Genomic DNA, 13544 nt, shown 5'->3' on the forward strand with positions numbered 1-13544 from the left:
AATGAACAACACTTAATTTAGTTTCATTAATTATATTTTGCCCTTGTTAGTTAACTTTTTTTTTTCCGTCCATGGGCTAAATATGTAATACAAAATTTGCTTTTCAAAATACTACGTTAATTCTTCCACTTGTTCCCCACCAACTGCAGCTGCTTCCTCTTTTTGCTGCTTCTCCTTACTGAAATATAAAAGGAAATGCAACCCGTCAATTTCTTATATTATAAATTCATTACATATATCATTAAATTAATTTTAAAGTAGTTTTCGCTTTATTAATTCCACAATGTCTGTAATCAAGGTGTCTACTGGAGTTTACTTTTATATTTCGAGTGTTCTACTAGAAATACTGCCTACTACGATATATTGTCCACCCACGCAGCTTGTGCAATATCTTCATCACTATCTCAGCGTTTTACCTTAAATCTTATATAAGTAGTATCTATCAACGCTATCCCGAATCTAATATATTATATACAAACTAAACCTTTTTTCTTTCTCTGGCTGGATATTTTTTCTCTAAATTCTGGTGATTTGTTTGAGAAGTGAGTGATTAAAGACTGTGATTATTATTTCTAATAACTGAGACTTAGAACGTGTAATTGTTTAAAGGAATGAGACATTCAGTACACAGTTTAGGTTTCTTGAGGGTTAATAAACACTGGCATCTTTTGTATCTTCTACGTCTGCTGTTCCATTGCATCGGCGGTAAAGACGTTGAATCCGCTATTTGAGATACTCGGTTCAATAGAGTTGTTTACTGTACTGCTACAGGTTATAAATGGATATGGAGAGACTGTAGTTTGGTGTAGAGAGACTGAGATCTTAAGAATCCGAATCCGACTGAGGGGAATAAGCGCGAATGAACAGAATGAGTCAGAGTGAGCAAAATGAACCAGAATGAGCCCCTGTGTGTCCTTTTCAGGGATTTTAATAATTTCTTTGTGGTGGACAACACTGTCGCGTGTTATCTTCGTCACCTATTGTTTCTTCTCCGAGTCTTGTATTCTTGAAATGTTCAGTTTAAGAAACCTAAACGTGACTCCATGAATGTCCAGTCAGCTTACTATATTCTTTGTCTTCAAACAATCACCTATTCTCAAGTGTGTTTCCGTTTCATTCTTACAAATTGATAAAAGAGGTCCTGCTTGTTACTTTTGTTTCTAAATTCAATTCTAAATAAGACACCTGTATGACCATCTTGTACTTCAGTACTACACTCCGACTTCATCATCCTTCTGAATCTAGCTGGTACACTCGAGGACAAAACTTGGGTCCTCGACAATATTTTAAACAGATGTACTGCGTTTCTAATCAGCCCTCGAGCCATTCAACGAATCAGCTTAAAGAAGCGAAACGCATAACTTTTACTACAAAGCAGAAGTACGTATTACCCTTATATGATATTTGACAATTATTAAAGATTTCTTTAAGTGTGTAATAAAGAGCTGCATTATAGGTGGCATTTGCGTTATAATACAGGGATTTATCAGTCGCTGACGCGATTAAGAAATCTATTAAATATCCAGTCTAGTTTCCTTTTACGAAACCCAAACTCTAGTTTTCATTTACAAACCCATCAATTATAAAATTGCATACTACTTACAGCCTAATCAACCTAGTTTTAGCTTGGTGCAGCCAATCGCCTATGTTTTCTTTCACTTTCTCATCAGTAGTACTAATGTACACTTTCTTACACGCATCTCAAAACAGAAATAATTAATTTTAAAAAATTGTATTTGAGTATACACAGCAATGCAAGACACTGGTAAGGACGAAGTTTTATGAACAAGACTACATCAATATATTCACATTTTTTCGTAAGGACAGAAAGATCTGGAATTATTTATTCATATTGTACAAAGCAGCTTGGACATGGAGTTAATTCCATCCCTTTGTTTTTCTCATCTTAAATGAAAAATACAAGGTAAACACCACGGACATTGCTGCAGTTTACAAACTGTAAACTATAGCGCGAAAAAAGAAATATAAAATTTATTCATACAATATGTAGTTCTATTGGCTGTGAGAATTAAAATCTAAATTCTTACAAACAACTATGCAAAACAAGTTTAAAAATAAAATAAAAATTAAAAAAAACTTTCGAAGGGAAAAGCATGGAGAGCACTATCATTAGTATATAAAGATTTATTATTTGATTTATATAAGAGCGCTTCCCACGATTCTATCTTTCAAAGAAAGATCAAATTTGAAATTCTAAAAGCGAGAAAAACTCGCAAGTTTTTTCTTGAATTTCGATAATCGGACTTTTTTTTTATATATAGATTTTTCTCTCAAATTCGTATTTTCGAGTTAGAAGCAGATGTGTTTACGTCTTCGTTAGTGACAATATTGACGTGCCTCTAAAGGCAAACAAAGCCTCGAATCAAGGTAAGTTACCGGATCATTGTTGTACATGGGAGAAAGCACTTCCCAACCCTAACGTCACCGCAGGCGACAAGCGAATATTTCAGCAGTAAATTGGCCCCGAAAACTTATTTAAACGGCAACAGACAACTTCTAAGAGCCAAAGGTCGTCCTACGTATAAAGTAACAAAAAAGAATAGGAAAAATTTAAACTTCCAACGACACATTTTGTTGAAAGAAACTCGGACTCGTCTTACAGGTTTGTCACTTGTTAAAAATTACGACTAAAATATCAGGCCCGATATTGATAGCTACACAAATTTGCAGATATTTCCACATTTCTGGTAAACAGACAATATATAGGTAAAACTGAAAAATGTCTTCCTTGTGGTGAGTAAAGCGCAATCCTATATAAATATTTTAAAACTACATTTAATATTTTTATGGAACCTCTTTTAATACGAGGGTTAAGTCATAAGTCATGACAACTATTTCAATATTTATTTAAAATAAAATCACGCTAAACAGCTGCCTAATTCAATAATTCGAATGTAGCGTCAAGAATCACCGATGTTCCAAAGTTAATTTACTCCCAGCAATTATTTCAGTTTCTTTCAGCAACACCTACCTGACATCTTAATGAAGAATTGCCATGTTGGTGTCTTGGTGCAATATACGATGTGGGTGATAGCATAACAAAGTTGCAAAATCTTTCAAAAATTTTAAAATGCATATTATTTATAGCTTACTGCCCTCACCTTTTAAAATCTTAGACATATTCACAAAGTAAACTTGAAAGAATGTATTTATACCTCTTGGGTATCTAAGGCTCAGGCCGGGATAAGGGAAGGGAAGGATGTGGACAGGCAGAGTCCCAGAATCTACCATCCCATCATTCGTCTGCTGGAACTAAAGACAAAGGGAAACCTCATCAGGTAGTCCGATCGGAGCAGTGAGATTTATAGGTATCAGTATAAAGAAAATTTTATATATAGTACTTACGTAATACAATATTCCCAATTTGTGTCCCAATGAACGCTTTCTTATCCAATTTCTTCGTCGATCTCCCACTTAACGTGAACATCTGGGCCAATTCATCATGTAAGAGGCGTCGGAGCATATTATGGATGAGCGTCTTCTCATCACGACCACCAGTACTGGTTAACATTTGAACCTGAAAAAAATGCAGATATTTAATGCTTCTATTTTTCACAATAAGCAACTACAAGCTTACATATTACATGTAAGAGACTAAAGTTGTCTTATTAAGAACTATCTTTTTCCTCTAAAACGTGTTTTTCCCACTCACATTAAACAAAAGTGGATATTACAAATTTAAACCTAGAGAGTATAAGCTTGCAGAGAAGGCTGTTCCTATCCACATAAATGATTTAATGCGTGGCGTATTGTGATTTTCTATTTTGTTCATTCCTGCAACAATTTCACTGTTGAATTATTTGCTAATCACGAATCAGTCAACTGATTTTAACAATGGAGAATATGGAAAATAAATAGAACCCTTTACATGGTTATGAGCTTCCTTCTCTGAAATTTTGAACCAAGTTAAAAAAAAATACAGAGAGGTTTCTGCCATCTATTCGTAGAGCCATCTGGTATATAAGCTCTCTCTTTTTCGGTGCACAAATAAAATCACTACGAGTGAAGGCCATCAGCAGAAACTGAAAATCGGAGATAGTTCCTTGCCCTTTTCAAGCAACAGTAAAGGAACTGGAGCTCGGTAATGTAATAAAAATTTTCAATAGAGAAATTATTTCCGAATAAGCTTCTGCAGGTTTTGTAAGCATGCAACAGAAGAAGCTAGATCATTAACCTGTTTAAGAAAGACTATACAGAGGTTTCAACTATTAGTTATCTTTTCACTTTTGTAGTAAACTAAAAGTATTTACAGAAATAAAATATCGTATTTGCCTAAAAATAAGCATGATCCAATTCTATTCGTAAAAATCTAGTACGCAGCTTACATGACATAGCAAACTTTCAAACAATCATCATCATCATAATAATATACAATACTTATGTCAACAATATGGTGCTTGTTGCCCATGTTATCACTAGCATCTACAAAAGAAAGATAGAAGTATTCCATAATGTATTAGGCACTAATAAATTTGATTGGACAATTCCCACGTGCCAATCTTTGCCCTTCTGTTTTTCAAGCTATAGTGGAAACTGTCGAACTCAAAAAAAAATCTTGGGTTTACTAAGCCCCCGTCTCTTCTCAGTGATGCACTTCGGAAATGTCTACGTGGAACTATAAAAAACTTTAAAAAATCAGGATGACTATAAAAGTAATTAGAACTCACAACCTAGCGAATAATTACCCAACGCTCCACACCTTTTAAAATTAACTTTCAATCGATTCCGTCGACTGTTTAAGGCTATCATTGCTTCAAAAAGAAATTAAGCGAAATGAAACGAAATATTTAGTTTAGCTCCCCATGGTTGTGCGAGCTTAGGGTGAAGGAGACGACAAAGGATGGATGAAAGAAATGGTGGAATGAGAAAGTAGAAGGAAATGGGAAAGCCCCGATAAATCCCACGAGCACGATGTTGGCAGGGGCTGCGATCGAACACGGATCCTTGAAACTAGAACTGAGCACTCTACTACTGAGCCACCATGGGCAACTGGTTCGAACAGGCCCACGTAAACAGTACTTTGAGGAATACGGTTTACCACACAGCATTAGATGAGAAGCACATAATGTATGTGCCAAGTAGTTTCAGACTGTATGAGAGAACGAAATATCGGGGAGGTTCCCCATGACTTCTATCAGTGAATAAAAAAACATAGATCAAAGAAAGTAGCATTTACTACAAGCTAGAAAGGTATAACCTATAAATATAAGATAAAAAGCAACGCCTGACATATCGATGAACCTGTAGAATTAGGATATCAGAATAAACTCCAACTACAATATAATATACACAGCTACATTCAAGGAAAAATGTTGCTTACCAATTTCAATCTGAGTTTAGAGTTGTCCTTCAACTGTTGTTCAAACTTATGGAAGTCTTCCAATGTTTTCAACGGTAGCACGCCCAAAGAAGCAAAATGGTCGTCATTCTCGTCTTCTTCTGATACAGCCTTACTGCCTAGAATATTATTCACCTTTTTATCCAGATTGTTTACACTGTTTGATAAATCTATCATCCACTGTTGTAGAATACTCCACTGTCGATTCGAAAACGATTCATGTCCTGCAACAGGTAATTTCATTTACGTCAGTGTAAAGTTGAATAAATTGTAACGTTCACAAAGCGTATACATTCCGTGAAATTATATGAGCTACCACTACCCTGTCCCTTTTTAGATTTCTAAGGTATATATATATACTGTATATATAGAATAATCTTAGTTTACAATAAAAGTTACACCAGCAACAAAAAGCTTGGTGAATGTAATTACGTAGAGAAAAAAGGGAACTAACAATAAAGAGAATGTATACAACTTTTTATAGAGTGGAAGTTATGTGGTTGAGAAGTGAATCGATTGGCTGCGCAGTTGGTAGCACATCGGACGTATGCTCGAAGGTCCAAGGTTTGATCCCGGGTTCATCACGTAACTTACACTCCTTAAAAAAAATAATTTGCACCTACAGGGATTTGGCATATCAAAATCGGAAGGTTAACCGTTATTACGAGAAAAAACATTATGGCTCTTATTCACCCACATTTTTACCACGCATATTTTAATGGAGCTGACAGGAAAATGGCTTAACCATCCGAGTGACAACAGCTAATAAAGATACTGTAGCCAGGCAAACACAATAGGGCCCTTCAGAAATATGTCTGCCAAACCTGCCCGTTAGAGATTACCAATTAAGGGTCGAATTCGACCAACTGAAGTCCAGCAGAATTCCCCAACACAATGTAATAGTTCAATTTTTACACTATACGAAAAACAAACAAACGTTCTTTGGTTGACCCAGCATAATATGTAATGTGTTCTGTTGAGATTTATCCAATGTATGTGCTTTAAATCTCCAAGTTACAGAGAGAAACACTAAACCTGAGTGACGGCCATATTAGATTTAGTTCACATCTTGGTTTTGCCACACCTGGGAACTTGAAGACATATCAAGAAGTCATTCGGCCCAACTAAAGATTACAAATCAAAGATCAGCTCCGACAATTTTTCTCCCACGTCCCCTCTGGTTCCAATATATAAATAATTGAGATAGTAATAATGAATTGAATACAATTTCTCTAGTCCTTTACGCATACAATCCTTAGAGAAAGGGGAAGGTCAAGGATCTTGAAATGCAGCAGCCATGGCCTTATAAAAGGTACTATTTTGGCATTCGCCTGGTGGCACTGAGAAACTAGGAAAACTTCAGTCAAGACGGCTGCCCGGAGCAAGCTTGGTGCCCACGCTCAACCTACCGAACGATGCTTGGGAACCAGACACACTATCCCTACATCATCAGCTGAGTAGTAGTAATAATGAAAGAGATCAGGCTATATAACTTTAAATACGAATGAAACGAACTTTTAATAACAATGAAAGTAACAAATCGATTAATGGCAGATAATGTATTCTACTGTTCCGTTTTCCTTTATAAAAAAAAAAAAAAAAAAAAAAAAGCTGTCCACACTAGTATTGAAGAAAATGCTACATTTCAATAGTACCAATTCTCGCATAACGTTGCGGAAGTTGTTTCGATTATTAACTTTCAGATATCAACAAAAAAATGGTACTTCAGTACCCGAAGTATTTAAGCAAAGACTCCTGTACTCAGAGAATGAAATTAAATATTGAGTTTAACGTCCCAAAACTTTTCTCCGAGGCTAAGGGAGACGGTGATGATAAGAATGAAATGGTGAAATGAAGAAAGTGGGAGGAAATGGGAGAACCAAGAGAAAACCCTTACACATGGTGTTTGTTCACCACAAAGCCCACTTAACGCAAGCTGGAATAGAACCAGGCCCCACGCACAAGAGGTGAATATTATCGCTGAGCCACCGCGGCCACGTACTCAGAGAAGAATATGGCAATATTATATCCCATAATCCTGTAAGGGTCTGATGAGAAAGTCCACAAAATTAACATTAAAAAAGATGGGTTTATGCGGAGGCGGCTCCGCGTCCTGGATAGGTGCTAGTATAGAGGGTTATAAGGTATTTGTCTCAGACTTCCTTTAATTCTTTTCAAATGAAAGTAAAGCTTTTTTTTTTAAAAAAAATATAAAATATTAATAAATTGTAAAACCACAAGCGCATATTAGAATGCCATTCTGTGTCAAACGATACGATGCTTGCCGAACTACTTGAACGCGTCAGATTATGTCACTGTCAAACAGTATGTTCATATCAAGAATGCCATCGAATTGATGGCGAAAAGACAGGGTCACCCTATGCGACAAAATAGATGAAAACTTGTAACTAATACACAGGGTTTGCCCAAGTGGGCGAAGCCCGAAAAAACCCGGTGGGTTTTTTCGGGTTGGGCCCACCTGAAAAAACCCACTTTAAAACCCACCTGAGTTTTTGACCTATTTGTTAGTATATTGTTGGTACAACTAAGGTGATCACATTGTAAGTGATTTTCATCAGATTTTAGACTTTCCTTGGGCGAATTAGAGGCTTTCATGTTAAGTTATACAATAACATTCAACATGAGACCTTTATAAAGTTCTGAATGCACTAAAGGTTTTTTTTTTAAACTTACCTTAGCTTGAGATAGTTATACAACAAATTAATATATGGGTTATGCTTATAGCCTATTTGAAGTAAAATAAGCGATTTTGTACTTCTGAAAATATTTTCCGTGAATAGTATGCTCGTCGACCCCGCGGGACATTATCACTGATACGTTTGACGGGTTTAAGGTCATAGGTGCCGGTACTATTAGTACACATGTAAATACATTAGTAAAACTACTAGTATTATTTCTTACTTTTGATGTAAAACACAAGTTTCTTCAACTAAAATTTGGTTCTCCAATAATAACAGTTTAGTTCAGTCATTTGTTGCTACTCTTCAAATAAGCATTCTGTAGAATCAACACCAGCAATAGCGTAAAAATTCTTGTCAAATTTAAGAAGCTTAATGCTCGGGGTTTCGAAGACTATGTACCGCTTACTATTTCAAGTGCTGAGTTCAACGCCGTGAAAGAAGTGCTCGGGAAATTAAACGCAGAAGGATCGGAAATGAATACTTCAACAATAAAACTGTTTATTTTACGCTTAAGCCTGCCATACGTCCCGTAAAAAACGGGGCAGTCCCGTTTTTGGGCCCGAGTGTCCCGCGTCCCCGTAAATTTAGTCGCGACAGGGAAATGTTTCGTATTTTAACTCCGTTCCATTTCTGCTATCAATATCAGCTTATTCGAAAAGTTAAAAAAAAAAAATTCTGACTGGCTGGAAATCCTGTAATTAGTGAATGAACAGTGGACTGTTGCAGGTAACAGTTAAGAGGAAGTTATTAAACCACCCTGATAGCGGGCGAAATCCGACTTGATAGCGAGCGAATTTTGCAATGTTACTTTTTCCATTGCATTTTATGGAAACTCGGATAATTTCCGGAACATTAAAAGAAAAAAGATGGCTTTGAGTGTTTCTACATTTACAAACACAGGGAAGATGACTAACCTTTTCTCCGGCAACACATTAGATAAGTTAACAAGAATTATAATCTTTTTCAGAGGCTAGGGTACAGAATTCTGCTTTGGTCCAGGTCTTAGAAAAATGTAAATCTGGTCCTGACAATTACACACGACACAAGGAGAAAAATCAGCTTTTCATCAGATTAAACTGACGAACGTAATTTTGGCAAATACAGCCATGTAAATAAATATTGCTAAACGCGCGAAGAATATTGAAGGCAGATTGTACCACTGATTTAAATAATTTGCATATTGTTTTCCTATAAAGCATTTTTATAGCACATCTTAAGTTTTTAGGCATCTTCAGTCCGCACAATTAATTGCAGGGTACGAAGAGAGAAAAGCAGCTGGTGCTTAGTGAACTTTCGCTTATTATATTCTTGAAAAAAAAATTGAATCTTTAATTTTAGTCTCACGGTTATGCCTGCTATGCTCAAGGTGACGGTGATGATGAGAAATGAATGAAATGACGGAATGAAGAAAGTGGGAGGAAACGTGAGATTCCCAAAAAACCCACGCACAAGGTGTTTGTCCACCACAAAGCTCACTTGGCGCGAGCTGGGATCGAACTAGGGACCCCATGCACCAGAGGTGAACGCTCTACCACTGAGCCACGGCGGCCTATTATACTTTTGTTCATAACCAGACTACAGTTCATTGCACTGTGTTGGAAAGTTGAGGGGGGATCTGAGGTGTCCGTATTCTCATGGAGAAAATATGGGAAGTTCATTTACGCTGGAAAATGTTAATTTCATATAAAACATTTTGAAACATTTATTTATTTCATATAACATGAATTGTATCTTTGTTTTAAATTAATAGACCCCTTTTGGTATTCATATTTGCCAAACGTCAGTCAGGCTTCTGGATGACTTGATGTATATTTGTTCGTTTGTCTGCCGAGCTCCTTCATGACTAAGCGGTTAGTGTACGCGTCTTCGGCGTGGGAGACCCAGGTTTGGTTCCCGGAGGGAGCTCATGTGGTTCGGATTCCATGTTAATCAGTAGGTCCCGTCTCATATAGCCTCGCTGCTGAAAGGGACGTTAAACACAAAAGCAACTCAACTCGTTTGACTGCCTCTACCACACACACTACAGGGTACAACTTCCGGCCTTTTAAGTTAAAATTTTCAGAGTACAAGCACGAGACACACTAAATTTCCTGCATAGATTTTGGCGGTATACCAACGTAAAATATCAAAATGGCGGCCATTTTTTTCAAAACAGCGAGTATCCACGGTACAAAGCGCAATTTTCAGTCTTTTAAGTTGAAATTTCGACAGTAAAAGCACGAGTTACGCTAAATTTGCTGTACAGATTATCTCGGGAATCTAATGTAAAATTTCAAAATGACGGCAATTTTTTCAAAAGAGCAGTGAGTAGAAAATTGTTGCAAGTTGTGACAATGACAATCTTCAAATATAAATCACATTTTAACACTTTTAGCCCAAAGACATTGAAACATTTCGAAAAAACCTGAAAAACCTATATGGGCCCAGGTGGGTTGGGCTTTTTCAAAAAAGCCCGGGCCGGGTTTCTTCAAACCCTGCTAATACATACCATATTATTTATTTCTTTAAATGTGCTGTGTAAACAGATTTGTTAAGAGTTATTGTAGCTAAAAAAACTCACTATGATTATTTACCCTGTATTTTGAAAATACAAATAGTTCACCTTTTGCTGGACCTCCTTCAATATCTGTTCGATTTAACAAACGCGGTGTCGTTCTTAAATATTAGCACGTACCGCTCGGAAACTTCCACAATCCAACGATGCTGTAACATTCCGCTAAGTAATTCCATCATCACTTATGAAACAAATACATCTTCACGTATTATCAAGCATACAAACGACAAATTCTCCATTTCGCACGGTAATTTTCTCAAAACTTTGACTAAAATTAACCAATGCCCCCTTTCCCGGTTTTCTATGGTGACTCGATCGGGTAATTTGGAAGCGGATCCATGGTTCACAAACAAATTACGAGCTTCAGTTAGCTTAGTTCGGGGAAGGTTTTAGAACACTGGTCCTCTCACGTGAGTGAGATTCGCTGCTTTCTGTACAACAAATCAATACTTAATCCACACGCACTATTGCCGAGCGAATGAAAGCGCGTTTGAAGCCCCCAGGGCACGTTGCTTCTACGTTTATTACAACTCAATGGAGAGGGAGAGTGTTCTAGAACCTTGCTCCTCACCCCAGAGCAAGCAGGATGGGGAAGGGTGGCTTCGGCACTTTTGTGGCAATATATGTCGGTGTTCCGGGCAGGCGGGTAATACACTTATGTCGTTTGGGTGATAAGAATTGTCATATTATAGTTTTTGCAGCGTCATGGTGTGTTAAAACGTAAAATCAACTATGTGACGTGTGGAAAAGAAGTAAAAATTCAAAACAAACGAATTCCTCCTCGCAGCGGCCATTTGTAGTGCGGGAAACCAGTGAAGCCACTTTGAAAGTAAGAGTTATTACAATTATTTAAGTGTGTTTGAAGGTGAAAATTATTTCGGATGTCTTATGTAATTTTCCACTATCCTTGTTTATGCGTATGCCCCCGTCGCTGACGCGCCTACTCCCTACGGATGCACCCCTCGCTCCGCTCGGGCCCCCTGCTGCGTTCCTGCCCTGACTCGGTTAGATAGCATTCGTGCTTTTAGTGGCCACCTAGCACAAATTAGTTCGTGGTTTATGCAGTAGCTCCTCATTTAGTGCATGCTCTGCAAGAAGAAATCGGAAAACGCAATAAATGTGTGAAAATTTGGTAGAGCCGTCTGCTCGAGTAATGCCGCAGCTTTTTGCCCAGTGAAACTGGAGGGACGTTCCTAGACTTCTCCATTATTTTGTATTAACTTTAGTTACTCCCCTCCATTTTGACAAGACATCTGCAAAATTTGTAGGAGAAATGAGGTAAGGAATGGTAATTTCGAGTTCTTACTACTATTACTACTACCACCACCACGGTAATGAATTTCAAGAACACAAGGAGCGTTGCGGGGTACTAACCCACCTTCGTTCTCTCGGCAATACTGTGTGAATTGAGTAGGCTATTGCACTTTTTCGTAGGTTTGATAGAGCAGGGATACATCTAAAAGGTAATAGTACTCTGTGAATTAAGTATTTCGATTTTTTGATAGTGGAGGGGAATAATTAAAGTTAAGCCATTATTTGCAATTACCATCGGTATCTTTCCCCCGTTCTCGATTTTAATGAAGTGGAAATCAGGATCAAATGCTACAATTACATAAGTATTCAATTAACTATCAATGTACACAAGGGCAAGGTTCTAGATTACTGGTCCCCCTTCCCATTGAGCAGTAATAAAGACAGAAAACAACGTGCCCTGCGGGGCTCTAACCCGCCTTCACTCGCTAACGCTCGCTCGGCAATACTGTATAAGCTAAATGTATAAACTTTAAAACCTACCCAACTACTAATCTACATGGGGGACCAGTAATCTAGAACCTTCCCGTACACAAGGGTATAATGCAAGTAAACTTCACAGCAAATCTTCACTTGCAGTAGCACAGTATTTAAACATGAGTTCGAGTACATATTAAATACACAAGTCACATTGTAGCCAATGTTACAAAATATATTTTTACATTGGTTTTATTAACCAATATATAGTAACATCGAATAATGATAGAGATGGACCAGTGATAAGTTATTTTGAATTTTTTTTATTTTGTCCTGATTGTCCACTTCATAGTAACAACTGAAAATAGACAGTAGGAATTACGGCTCATATCAGATAATTAAGATATGTGGGTGTGATTTTACGTATATAAAGACATATTGTGCTGTAGAAACTGATTAATTTTGAATGCCATTTACAAACCAGTAATCTAGAACCTTCCCGTACACAAGGGTATAATGCAAGTAAACATTTACTGCATACGAACATACACTCAAGTATATTTTTCTCAACTTAGTCAAACAATACACGTTTAAAATATAAATTATCTCTTAATCTGGATACTTACGTAATTATCTTAATTATCCACTTCTACCTATATACGAACCTTGCTTCTACCTTAGCACCTGTACAAATGGCGACCTGGCGCGAAATTTCTAAAATTGGACTTTTGTGCCACCTGTTGGTAGAAACTAGAACTGATACACTTGCTACAAATCTCCAGCAAGCCTCCGAGGTAAGTAAAATCTAGCAAATGAAAATCAAATTACGACATTTGCGAGTATTCTTTCAAAAAGCCTGCAGCAGGTGTACAGTGCACGGAAAGTCTAGCAAGTTAAAATCAAATATAATGAAAGACTTGCTGCAAACCAACATGCTATTAGGGAAAGAGCATTGTGTGAACAGAGTGCACATTTCAATACGTATGTATGGCACCACCTTAATTTCGAGGCATTGAGGCCTCTTAAGTACGTTGATCGACCTTTTGTTCGGGATAGACATGACGAAGGTTATAGGCGTAACCTGTATAGTAAACTAGGGAGGTTTGAGACAAGGGAGGAATGAGACAATGGTTATAATTCTGTTCACTTGGCAACACTGAAGTTGTTCTTCCTGTAGGAGATAAGGGCCCTCGATAGTCAT

At 37.2% G+C, this 13544-nt stretch overlaps 1 protein-coding gene across 3 annotated transcripts; it reads right to left on the minus strand.

The window, feature by feature from the left end:
- LOC145676201 (uncharacterized) lies at positions 1–13281 on the minus strand. 3 transcript variants are annotated; one of them, XM_081747121.1, is made up of 4 exons: positions 12970–13200; positions 5342–5583; positions 3367–3538; positions 1–178 (listed from the first exon to the last, which is right to left on the minus strand). In XM_081747121.1, the coding sequence occupies exons 2-4, from the start codon at positions 5534–5536 to the stop codon at positions 117–119; spliced, it is 429 nt and encodes a 142-aa protein (XP_081603247.1). In that variant the 5' UTR covers positions 5537–5583; positions 12970–13200; the 3' UTR covers positions 1–116. The 3 variants fall into 3 exon arrangements, with proteins under 3 accessions (XP_081603247.1, XP_081603245.1, XP_081603244.1); XM_081747119.1 differs by lacking the exon at positions 1–178 and adding an exon at positions 202–1700 and having other exon boundaries at positions 13009–13281; XM_081747118.1 differs by lacking the exon at positions 1–178 and adding an exon at positions 202–1700 and having other exon boundaries at positions 12970–13243.
- Between the last annotated feature and the right edge of the window lie 263 nt (positions 13282–13544).

Source organism: Thermobia domestica, chromosome 18 (genome assembly GCF_964235325.1).
Source record: "Thermobia domestica chromosome 18, izTheDome1.hap1.1, whole genome shotgun sequence".
NCBI lineage: Eukaryota > Metazoa > Arthropoda > Insecta > Zygentoma > Lepismatidae > Thermobia > Thermobia domestica.